Raw genomic sequence first — 12442 nt, 5'->3', positions numbered from 1 at the left:
AAGTAACTCCCCCTCCGCATACCCTACACGAAGCAGAAACGATGGACAACGTGCTGAATAGGCTAAACGTCCTTTCCTATTCCATGGCCTTGTGCTTCTTTACCCTGTGCCTTTTCAACTATGGAACTTCCTTTTATTTATTCGACGAGAAAGAAATGTCGACGAGTATAAAAGTAAAAAGTGTGAAGAGGCTGGTGTATAACCGGCACATAAAAGGGGACGAAGCTGTGTTGTCGCTAGACCTATCATATGACATGAGCAAAGCATTTAATTGGAACTTGAAGCAGCTGTTTCTGTATGTGCTAGTAACGTATGAAACGCCAGAGAAGGTAAAAAACGAAGTTATCATACAGGATTACATAATAACCAATAAAAAAATGGCCAAAAAAACCCACAAGAATTTCTTCACCAAATATTCCCTTAAAGATTATAATAACGGGTTAAGAAATAATAATATTAATTTACAAGTCTGTTACAAATATATGCCCATTGTTGGTTTGTCCCGATCTTATGAGGGTGCCAAAATTTCGTACAAATTGCCTGCGGAGTATTTTGACAATTTGTCGGCCAATTATCCGTTGTATTACCCGGACAAGTGACCCCCTCGAGGGGGGGGAGGAGGAGCAGCAGTAGTAGTAGTAGGAGAAACCTCACAGTCATGTGTGCATACGTAGATATGTACATAGATACATACGTACGTACATTATTGTGTGACGCGATGGAACGCAACAGCGCTGATGAGGACGAACCGATGGAGAAACCTCCCTGTCAAATCAGTTACTGAAGGGAATAGCACCATCTTTAAGTTATCGAAAATGTGGTAAAAGGGTAATACGGATGACTCACCTTGGGGGTAACCTATTTTACATTCTTGTGTGTATATCTGTGCATGGCTGTGTTGCACGTGTGCACACATTTGTGGCTGTTTTTTTCACGTAATTTTATCCTAAGGTGGTTTCCATTTTGATCTGAGTGTCTATCCTACTCGGCAGTGTGTTGCACCACATCGTATTGCATTTCTTTCTTTTCTTTTTCGTTATCTCTCCTTTTTATCTTTTCTTTTTCGTTTTCTCTCTTTTTTTTGTTGCTTTGGTGAATGTCGTCTATCATCGAGTCCTACCAAACGCATGCACATTTCTGTGAGCAAAGGAAAGTTAACTCTGTGTACGTGCGCGCGCGCGGAGTGCGTTTGAACATGCCAACACTGCGCGTTTAATTAGGGAAGGAGCGGTGTCATCGTTTTTACTGCCCACTCTGTGGCCCATTACATGACTGCTTTTTTTAATTTCTTCCAGTGCACCCCTATTTTGATACACCGCACGAGTGCAATACTGCAAGATTGCAAAACTGCACAGTAGGTACATTATGTGCTGTTTCCTTGCCGGGCTTTTTTTTTTTTTCCCCTTTTACAAAATTGTTACGTACAAAATAGAACAATTTTTTTTTTGCTTTTATTTGTTAAACACATATCACGTCCCCGATAAAGTGGCAACCAATGAGACAGACAAGGTGCATGGTGCAGGTGAATAGCAGGAAATATTCTAACGGGTAGGTAGCTACAATAATGAGGCGCACACTACCCATGCGCATGTTTGTCGATTCGTCTGTTCTTATTTTATTCTTTCCCCGGAGAGGCACCCCCGCTGTGTGCAGGTAGAAATATGGGACAAAAAAGGGGGGAAGCTTTTAAATGCTTCAATACGGGTTGGTAAAATGGTTCGTCTAGTTGTAGGCACTCATTCATACTGACATAAGTGAACGCAATAATACATGCATGCGTTCTATCCTATTTTTAAAAAGAATGAGTAACCTTCTCACGATGGGCGTAAAACTCGCCTTATTAATGAGCCTCCTGCTTATAAGGGGGGGCACAGAAATAGGTGTGCTCGTCAGTAAGCTAAGTGGAGGCAAGAATGGAAGACTTCTTCTGAATGTTACGGTATCGTCTAGTTGTAAATATCTGCACAAGCTTGTTTAACCCTGTGTTCGTGGTTCGTGCCAGCATTTGGTGGGTGTTTCGCCGCTATCCTAATGGTGTTTTACTTTTACATTTTTGCATTTTTTTTTTTTTCCCAAGTGCAACGCTGGAGAGATGCTCACCTATGTAAAGACGAAACGGGGCAAAAGTAGTGCGCGCGTGTGTGTAGCGGCTCTTCTCGCAGCTTCCCCGGTATGCATACCTGTCCTCACTGCCCCCCACATTACCGCCCTTCTGCACTTCCATCCCCCCAACCTCCCGTTGTAGAATCACAAATGCGAGAAGTGCAAAAAGGGGTTTTACAACTTTTCTAGGGACAACAAAATATGCCTACCCTGTCCCCTTGGCACGTTCACCCACGCGGAGGGGTCCATTGTGTGCACAAATTGTCCAGGCGGGTCTAGTAATAAAAAGAAGGGCGAAAAGGAAAATTAAAAAAAAGAGAAAGAGAGAGATAGGCATAAGATGAGGCATACCAATTATACGCCATAGAACGCCCATGCATGTGTCCCCACCCGTGTGCATTCACCTTTTCCCTGCGCAGCCACGAAAAGCACGGGGTCGGAATCATCTCGCGCCTGTGTCTGCAGCAAAGGTTTCTCAAAAGAACAAATGAGTTGCACAATTTGAAATGGTGCGATTAGGAAGAGGAGAAGTGGAAGAGGAGGAGAAGTGGAAGAGGAGGAGAAGTGGAAGGAGGGGTATCCCGATTGAAAGCCATTCACAGATGCAAATATATATTTTTTTTTTTTTCACCATTTTGCAAGGCTTCAAGGTAGACACCACCGACGGCAGGTGTGCAAAATGCAGTGCCCTCGAATCATGTGACGACGGCGAAAATGTGTGGTCGTTTAAAAATATGTGCACGAAAGAAAGGGGCGAAGAGTACGTAGAGCTGTGTAGAAACGTGCGAACCGATCAAGTGTACAGTTTTCAAATTTCCTGTTTTAAAAAAGACGTTTGTTTGAATCACAAGGAGGGGAAGACCTGCCTGGAGGGGAATAAACTTATCCAGTGCAAAATTGTAAGAAGGAAAAATGGCACAAAAATGGTTGGCCTCTTTTGCCGTAATGCCCAAACAATGCACATTTAGTTTGTTCTCTTATGCGCCACCGATAAATGTGCTAAGTATGTTCTATGCGTATATAAGTACATCCGTATGTGACCCATCCCTTGCCCCCCTTGGGGATATTTTCCCACCTGCAGTGTGATGAAAATTTCAGATACGATTTCGTAACCCCAGTGAAGCGTCCCTGCGTGCTTTGTAGTTTTACAACGTACGTAGTTTCGCTGTACTTCATCGCCCTGGGCTTTTTCCTAAGCCTTTTAATATTCACCTGTGTAGGAAGAGAAAGAGAAAGCGAAATGAAGATAATCAGACTGGTTGTTAAATATACGCAGTTTATGTCTCTCCTCAGGTGGGAACTTCCCTCAAAGGGTCAATTCGAATCAGTTGGTTTGTGAGGCTGTGCCAAACTGCCGCATAAATGTGTATGCCATTTTGATGACACGTTGATAAAGGTTTAGGGTTTGGATTTTACCTTAACTGCACTCTTTCATGTACCCTTTTTGTGCATCCTGGTTTTTCCACCCCCTCTCCCTTCTTCCCACACAGGTACGTGAACTCCAATTATAGTCACTTCCTTTTAGACGCGCTGCACTTCTTCACGGTTGGAGTTCCGCTGAATGAAGTCCTCGACTGTATATTCGCGGTAAAACGGCACATTCTCATGAGGGAAAAAAAAAAAAAATGATCATATGATACGAGACAACACAGAACAATGTAGCGTAATGGAGTGAAGCTAGCTGCCTTATGAGCCAAGAGATTCCTCTATGTATGGGAACAACTGCCACATCCTCTCAAAAAAACTCTTTTCTTTTCACTTTAGAGGGGTACAAACGGAGAAAGGATTGAAAAGAAGGTTGATTTTTTGCTATTCTTGCCTCTGCTCTTTTTAGTATTCTCCCTTTTTGGAACAATTGCCCTTCGCCTGTTAAGAAGTAAGGCACGAAAAGTGGAGGGTAGAAGAGAGCGATCACCCAGAGTAACATGCCTCAACCCAGGTGTTAAAGAAGTGACAAAAATGGGTCCATCATGGGGGTTATACACACGGAGGAGTTATTTTTCCCTACTAGTTTTATGAGGTGAAAAGATATGCTCCCCGTTGGCCCTCTTTAATAGTCACTTTTTGGCGTTTCGCGTAGGGCGAACGGAGGGAATTCTCACCCGTATGAGAGTACATAACTAGGTCTAACCGTATGTGTCTATATTAACCTCCACATTAACCCCTATACTAACCTCCCATTTATCATTGTAGGGCAAAGCGAAGATGGGCCAAGCGACAACTCGAGTGAGGGTGAGGCGGATAAAATTCCCCCCCTTGACACGCACACTTCTTCCCTCACAGGAAACAACAAGAGCAAAGCAGAAGAGAGTGGCAAGTATTTTGCGCAGCTTTTCATTTTATACCATGAATATCTGTACTTGGAAATAATACGGCTATGTGTTTTTTTTTATTTTTGTAATTATGATGAAGAGAGGAGAGGCGACTTTTTGATAGTGGACGATTCTTTAGAGTGCAAAAAAATGAGGACAAAATATTTTGTAAAAATATGGATAATCGTGCTGTACAATACGTTGGTTAATTATTTCGACTACTTTTTATTTTTTCTGAAGAAGTATATTCCCAGATTAGACGCCTTATGTGTGTTAAAGGCAAAGGTAAGTACGCTTAGCCCTCCGGATGACATTTTCTTGCTGCTCTTTTTGTTTTTTTTTCACAAGCGATTTTTTAGCAACGTGAAGGCATCTCTAACTGTTAATCATAAGAATGGTATATATAACAATAATGTGCACACGTTTCAGTTTGTCGTCATTGCGGTTTCGTTTTCTCTCTACACGTTAGTTACATTTTTATGCGTCTACCGATGTGACGACTGCGCGGGGGGAGTGGTATTAGAAGAACTGGAAAAGAGGCGAAATGTGGGGCATATTGTGGGGGCGTCCCCAGTTTATGAGGAAGAAGAGGGGACAAAAAGAGAGGCCAAAAAAAAGGAGGTGGCCAGGGAGAAGAGTGATAACAATGAGGGAGAAGCAGAAGAGGTGGAGCTAAAAAGTGGAGAAATGGGTGTGCCACATGGTGAGGCGCGGGAGAAAGGCGAAGAGGAGGAAAAAGAAGCAGGAGAAGATGCGGGGGAAGAAGAGCACAAACGGGGAACTCCATCAGGGGGTGACAAACAAGGCCACCCCGCCACCCCGTCCTGTTTTATTCAAGTGGTAAACCTGTTGTCCAAATTGGTTAAAAAACGCAGAACTGAGAAGTTCTTTTTCTACTTTTCCATGTTTGTGCATGTCACCATTTCGCTCTCCTACTACACCTTCTTAAGCTACGTGCATGCAAGACAATTCCTGGGGGTGCTGACAACCATTTCGGTGCTATGCAATGGGTTGATTTATGCCACGATTTTCTTGCTGCTCATAAAATTGGGCAAAGGGAATAACCTGAAGAAGGGCAATAAAAAATGGTTCAGAATTAGCAGCATCAGAAGGAGGATAGGAAAGGCGAAGTGGGTGGCCATATGGAGAAGAAGAAAAGCAAGCGGAACAGAAAAGGAGCAAACAAACAGCAAACATGTGGTAATTTTCCAAAACAGAAATAACAAAATGGAGGAGAAATACCATTTGAAAAATGAAAAAAGGAGCATCATACTGATAAATAACATCCTGAAGAACAGCAAAAGTTTTCAAGTGCACTTTGGTGAAGTAGCTCGCAAGTCAGAAAGTGACAGCTCTGTTAAAAACGGGGAAAGTAATAAATTTATCAGAAGGTACAAATTACTAAACATATCAAAAAAGTGGGTAACATTTCTTCAAAATGTTGTGGGTCTATCCGATGAACCGGAGAAGTGCTTGTCTATGCTGATCAGCTTAACGCTAGAGGAGGAGTTCCCCAGCCTCGATTTAGACGCCTGTTTGGAGGTAGTAAAGAAGAATTATTTCGCCCCAATGGAGAATGTGACAACCATTTTGAAAAACTTTCTCAAATATACGAACAAATTTTTAGCCATTCTGGGGAGGAGGCGAAAAGGAGAAAAGAAAACTTCGAACGGGGGTGGAAGCAAATGCACATTCGGACGCCTAACCGACTGCGACGAGTCGGCAATCGTCTTCGCGTGGGGGTTGGGCATTCTCAGCTTCGGAAACCTGCAAGACGTAAACTACAACCTGTCGCCTGTCCTATTCCACGTTTCAAATGTGCTAGCCAAATGTAGATATATGAAGTACATAATCGATTACTATTTTAGGTATATGCCCTATTGGGGGATTCTCCCTTTTGGGGGCTTGGGAAATTACTACCTCCCCTGTGAAACGACCACGGGGGGGGCACTCCCCATCTGTGACAGTATTAATAACTTGTATGTGTGCCAAGAAGGGGAAAGCAATTTTAATGGGGGTGGCCCTGGAGGGGTGGACAACCAAACTGTAGTTTCCGAAGCGTTAGGCGAGGATAGACACACAGATGTATATATAAATGGGAAGAGAGAGCATCTCAATGTAGATGCGGCAAATCAGCAAGCGTGTTTAGGTCCACGATTTACCCGTACTGGGAAGATGGAGAGCTACTCGGGGGAGCTAGCCATTTCGCTATCGGGGTGTACCCATAGGAGAAAAACTCAATCTGGTTTAAGCAACAGGAGAAGAGGTAACAAAGTGTGGGGCAAAACATGCACATGTAGGGTGTGCCTACGTGGGAAGCACTTCCCATGGGAGATGATAATCACGGCAGATATTCACATGAGATATGCACATCAATCGCTCCACTTGAACCTTTTGCAGGCACCCCGGGAAGGAGAGACAATCAGGCGGGGGACGGACTCCCCCTCGAATTTGACTTTAACCGCATATACGCTAAGGAACTTTGCAGAATTTACATACACTGCTTATTAGCAGATGTGAGTGAGATATACAAAGGTATACACTACACACAGACGTGCGAAAAGTACCTGTGCAGTGGGGTTTTAAATCTATGGGGGGAGCACCACAAGAGTAGGAGCAACATGTATATGAGGCGGTATTACGAACATTTGGAGAGGTGGGCAGGACTTGAGGAGAACAACGCGGGGGGTGCATCCTCACGAGGGGAAGTCAAACAGGGGGGTATGGACCCAACGGAAGCATTTTTCAACATAGAAGATTACATAAGCAGTAGGGTTATAGAAATAGACTTCTATGGACAATTTGAGCACCTAAAGCGTGACACGAAGGATTATTTAATGAGCCTGGTTAAAGAGGGGGACGCTTTGCATGTGAAGGAGTTAACAAACTTTTCGGAGGTGCCTCGAGATAGATTGCACGAAATGGAGAGAAAAGAAAAGGAAGAAAAGGAAAAAGAAAAAAAAAGAAAACGAAAAAATGAACAATTTTGCAAAGTTTTTTGTAGCGCTTTGCCAGTGTGCATAGAAAAACGCTGTTGGGAATTTCTAGACAAAAGTGAACTGAAACAGATTGAAGAGGAAAAAAGGCAAAGAAGGAATTTCACAATTTCGTGTGAAAACATGGGGGAGGAATATTTTAATGCACATGTATTGAAAAATTATGAAGAAAAAGTGACCTATTTTAGGATTGACTGCTACGGAGGGGTCATATCCGTTGGGGGAGAATTTGTGAACAGGAAAGGGGAGTTCCCACGTGTAGGAAAAAAGGAGAAGGGACGGAAAAAGACAGCTACAGATGGGGATAAAAAGGGAGAAACAAATTTTACGGAAGAGAAAGACGACAATTTTTTAACCGAAGAGGGTGTCCATATATTGAACACGAACATGCACAACTATGTAAATTACGAACGTGTGGAGGGTTCCAAAATGGAAATATTTACCCACAACAGTTACGAGGGCGACGTAGGAATTACAGGAGATTTGAAGGGAATGAATTTTCGTGATAGAAATGCATTAGTGGTCCTAACCCCCCCAGTGGTTATCCCGAAGGAGTGCACCATAGAGGTGTGGCTATTTATCGGTTCAAGAGAGGGAGCCACAAATGGATGGGAAAAGAGCTTCCTCTTTTGTGACGTGGAAGGAAATTCCCCATTCGTCATTTCGAGAAGGGGAAACAAAATTGAGGATATAGAAATACACATCAGTGATAAGCGCAGGTTAAGCAGTTACTTTAGGCAACTGCACAGTGAGGGGAGGAGAGAACCCATGGACGGGGAGAAGGCTACCGAAAAGGGAAACCACTGGAGCGTTTACATAAAATGTGAGAAGACGCCCAAATGGAATAAAATAAATTCCATAGTGAAGCAAAATCAGTGGAATTTACTAAATATAACAAAATGCGCTAGCGGATTGATTTACTACCTGAATGGAAAGTACATGAACAGCGTCTCACACGAAGTGCTAAATTTAGAGAAACAATTTCAGATGAGCGTATTTGGAAATTCCTGCTTTGGAAATAATAACATAGGATTATGCTCATCTTTTAAAATCTTCGAGTTTTTAAAAAAGGAAGAGATAAAGAGGAGATACGAAATTGTGAAGAAAGTCAAAGGGAGAGAAATGGTTGGAGACAACCTCTGCATGGAGATAAAAGACCAAGTAATAGAAGGCATAGATGTGAGGGACAAATGCATGCAGGTGTTGGAATTTTTCATGTACTTTGCGCAATCGCAAAGGGGGAAGACGAGGGTCGTTGCCTTCACCAATGACTCGAATTACAGAGTGAGAATGTATCAGCTACGCTTGGGTTCGAAGTACACGCGTGGTACTGCTCCAGGGGGGGGAGGCGGTCCTGGAGAAAGCGGTCCTGTGAAAAACCCCCCAAGTGCGCACTTCCACGAAAGGAACGGGGAAGAGTTACACAGCAAAGGGAACAAATTAGGGTTGACAAATCTACCAAATGGAGAAGAAGAGGGACGGGAAAACCTCCACAGGAGATGCGAAAAGATAATCCACATCGATGATAAGGAAGAGTATGGCTACAATGTGTACTTCAAAAAAGTGAGCAGAAGGGAAGACGCTCCGAAGATTTACGGAATAAATATTTTTTCTGACCTCCTCTGCTATGCATGCGATTTGTCCAAATTTTACAACCTAATTTTGGACCCTCCTTTATCCCTATATAACGAATTAGTAAAACCGTTCGGGTATACGCTATGCCTTTGGGTGTTCCTACCCATAGAAGAAAATGTTTCTTTTTCTTCGCTAGTTAGTGGAGAAAAGGATGCACATATAAGCGTCTTTAGCGATAGGCTACTTATCGGTTGTGTTGAGAATTACAAAAGGGGGAAGAAGCAGGGCCAAACCTTTTACCACTCTTCTGGATTCAGCGTCAAGAATGTGAAGAGGGGGTGGTACTACCTAACAGTCGTTGGAACTTTAAAGGGGCAATTTTACTTTATAAATGGCTGCTTTAAAGGACATCATAATTTTTGCTCCTTTGATGATGTGAAATATGTAGGAAATAGTAGCTTGTTTATTAACCCATTTCCTTATATTTGTTTTTTCAAAATGGTGACGAAGCCTTTATCTGTCACTGAAATTATGTGTGAATATGCATGCCCTGCGTATGATAAGTTGGCTGTTTCTCCCGGTTCTTCTTATTGGTACCTACTTTTTGCGAACCTGTTTGGAAGAACAGCCCCAAATGATGGCAGCGTAGATTCTTTGAGTGATAAATCTACGTCTTCCACTGGTTCAGACAAGGGGAGGTATGTCCACTTTGAAATTACAGATTTTTTTGATGTGCACGTTTATCCATACCGAGAGAGGAAATATTACCCCTTCGCGTTATCCGTCACGTCTATGGAGAACAGAAAGTTATTTCTTTTTAACAAAAAAAAGGAGCAAATTAATAATTTGACTGTACACCTGAACGTTAGCATAGTGCTGCCTTCATGTTGGGCAATTTTCGCTGTCATCAATTTGGCGTATGTGAATAAATCTGCCTATCACTGTTTGGTGGGGGGGCAAAATGGAGATTCTCATGTTGCCATTAAAGGATCAAATTTAGCCTTAGGAGTTTTAACGCACTTGGGGGAGGACTTCCTGCAGAAGGGGGAGATACCTGATGAGGTCACAACTGGGGAGAGAGCGAACCATTTGGCACGGGGATCCTCCTCAAATGATAAAAAAGAGGCGGCATCACGAGGTACCAAAGAAATGGGTAATACAGCTCATAGCCAAACGGACAGCAACATGTGCTACCAGAATTATCAACATTTTCACAGCTCAGGGTACCACCTCCAGAAGGAACTGAACGAGGAAATCCTATTAACAACTATATGTCGAAAGAATGAGCAGACCTTTTTCATTAACTCGCACGAGGTGGGAGTGAGCAAGTCGTGTCTCAGTCCCATATGCTGCATTGGGAACTGCCGATCTGTCAGTGGCGAGTTTTTGTCTCCCTTCGGTTTTTACAAGTTTGTGCGGGTCGTTTTTGGGGACGTTACGGATGAACAGGTCGCCCAGTTTCACCGCTCCCTTCCATGTTAAGGGGAGCACCGGTAAGCGTGCAGACGTGTGCCTATATGTGCAGCTATGCGTAGATGTGGCCGTATCTGCTCATACCTGTAAACATTTAAAATGAGCCGCAGCGAGGGGGGCACCTCCAAATTTGGAGGGCAGCACACACCTTTGTTCGTGCGAAGCAGTCACGTTTGAGATGTGTAGAAAAACAAAAAAAAAAACAAATAAGGGCTGCTTCATTTTGCACCTTTCGTGATGACAAGTTCCGTTCGGAATAGCCAAACGGAGGAACAAACATTTAGCGCAGTTTCGCGGGCAGGTGTATTTAACAGGTATCTAGAGAAACAACTCGTTTGGCACCCTACTGCATGTGTCGTACATTGGGCTATTTTTGCATGCGAGCCGGACACGCCAATGGGGGTACAAATTTAAACTGCGGCAAAGTGGTGTAAGGGAAAGTGCGAGGGTGATGGGGGGCCTCTTCTCCCCCTTCATTCTGCTTCCTCATCTCCTTCATCACCAGTTTCATCCGACTCGATGGGCTCATCCTTGTCCTGGTTCTCCGTTTCGTCCGTCCCTTTCTCAGACCTAGGGGGAAAGGCGAGGCGACTCGAAGTGGGCACCCTGTTGTGGATACACTGTCGGAACGACGCTGCCACAGTGCTGACTTTTTTTGGGGTGCCTCATTTTGGCAAAAATGTACACAGGGGAGTGTAAAGACAAATACATGCACAGAGATGCACATGTGTTTTTTTTTTGGTTACCCATTTTTTTGAACCTCGTCGACGCTTTTGCCGTTGATTTTCACTTGCGGGCTTCCGAATGTACTTTTGGCAATTCGGACTTTTAGTCCCTTGGGTTCATTTTCCTGTTCTTCGTCGAATTCTTCGTTGATCATTTTTTTCTTAGCTAGGTTTTGTTCCTTCTGTTGGGTGTTTGCCTTCTTTTTTAGTGGTTCGCTTGGTTCGTCCGTTTTACCCTCTTCATCCGTTTTACCCTCTTCGTCCGTTTTACCCTCTTCATCCGCTTCACCCTCTTCATCCGCTTCATCCTCTTTGCCATTGCCCCCCTGGGCGTAGTTATACTCAGGCAGCTTTCCCCTATTTTTGGTCATTTTGCACAAAACCGCATCAGTGATAGAGTTGACCCAGAAGTTCCTCAGGACTTTACTAGCCAAACACAGAATGGTAGAATCATCCTTTTTTTTTCCCTGTCGTATGTTAATGCATTTGCTGGACAATGTTTCTATTGGCAGAAGTATATCCTGTATGCTTATTTCCTTTTCCTTTATATTCCCTAATTTTAAAATTAGCTTACTGGAAACTATGGACCCTTCAATGATTAGCTTTCCCTCTTTATCCGTTTTGTCTAAGATTAACCCTGCCAAGTGCTTAAGGGACTGACCGCAATATTTTCTATTGGCCAAACTTTTCGCTTCGTCGAAATTGCTGTATTCATTTTTTGAGACCTTTAAAAGTTCCTTTGTCCATTTGTCCAGATTTTTGTTAAAGAATATGGGGGCGCTTCTACTCAGGAGGATGTTAAGTAGAAGGATGGGGAGTGCCCATTTGATCGAATGCATGGTTGGCGCGGTGGGTAGAAGAAGGGGGGCAGACGGTGTGGGTAATGTGCCAGAAGAAACGTATGGCGTGAGAGATGCGTGTTGGCGATAGATGCAAAGAAGTTTACAGGGATTGCATAAATTTACTAACGCTTAGCCATTCAGAGACGATTTGTATGGTAACTTTTTAAGGAGGAAATTTCAACCAATTTTGGTAAGCACAATTTGGTGGACGAACTGGGGGGAACCCTTACAATGTTCATTTACCCGTGTGGGAGTTTTTCATTTTATTTTTTCTTTTTTGTTCCTTAATTGTACGTTGTGCAAACTAGGGGGGGTATTCATTTGCGTGTACGTACATGACTATGACCAGGTGGAAGAAAAAAACTCTACGGGGGGGGTGGACATACAATGGTGCTATGGGACATGTGGTAATGTCA

The 12442-nt window shown here is 43.3% G+C and overlaps 3 protein-coding genes across 3 annotated transcripts, besides 12 other annotated features; 2 read left to right on the top strand and 1 right to left on the bottom strand.

Annotated features, from left to right (window-relative positions):
• Positions 1-41: 41 nt before the first annotated feature.
• Positions 42-599, top strand: PVX_098665 (signal peptidase, putative; the record flags this gene model as incomplete). The annotated part of the gene is made up of 1 exon (XM_001614533.1): positions 42-599. One exon carries the CDS (start codon positions 42-44, stop codon positions 597-599), a length of 558 nt encoding a protein of 185 aa, XP_001614583.1.
• Positions 285-310: a microsatellite.
• Positions 600-604: 5 nt separating the features above from the next.
• Positions 605-625: a microsatellite.
• Positions 626-1819: 1194 nt separating this feature from the next.
• On the top strand, positions 1820-10468 carry PVX_098660 (hypothetical protein, conserved; the record flags this gene model as incomplete). Its single annotated transcript, XM_001614532.1, has 9 exons — positions 1820-1939; positions 2246-2381; positions 2523-2573; positions 2746-3002; positions 3185-3396; positions 3594-3690; positions 3868-3979; positions 4387-6681; positions 6816-10468. The coding sequence occupies 9 exons, from the start codon at positions 1820-1822 to the stop codon at positions 10466-10468; spliced, it is 6933 nt and encodes a 2310-aa protein (XP_001614582.1).
• Positions 1972-1995: a microsatellite.
• Positions 2337-2357: a microsatellite.
• Positions 2609-2637: a microsatellite.
• Positions 2728-2750: a microsatellite.
• Positions 3749-3769: a microsatellite.
• Positions 3781-3803: a microsatellite.
• Positions 4556-4591: a microsatellite.
• Positions 4723-4749: a microsatellite.
• Positions 6104-6128: a microsatellite.
• A 68-nt stretch (positions 10469-10536) lies between the features above and the next one.
• PVX_098655 (hypothetical protein, conserved) lies at positions 10537-12271 on the bottom strand. The gene is made up of 2 exons (XM_001614531.1): positions 11206-12271; positions 10537-11029 (listed from the first exon to the last, which is right to left on the bottom strand). The coding sequence occupies exons 1-2, from the start codon at positions 12021-12023 to the stop codon at positions 10933-10935; spliced, it is 915 nt and encodes a 304-aa protein (XP_001614581.1). The 5' UTR covers positions 12024-12271; the 3' UTR covers positions 10537-10932.
• Positions 11004-11027: a microsatellite.
• Positions 12272-12442: the final 171 nt, after the last annotated feature.

Source organism: Plasmodium vivax, chromosome 7 (assembly GCF_000002415.2).
Source record: "Plasmodium vivax chromosome 7, whole genome shotgun sequence".
NCBI classification, from domain to species: Eukaryota; Apicomplexa; class Aconoidasida; order Haemosporida; family Plasmodiidae; genus Plasmodium; species Plasmodium vivax.
This window is presented reverse-complemented; position numbering and strand designations above follow the sequence as displayed.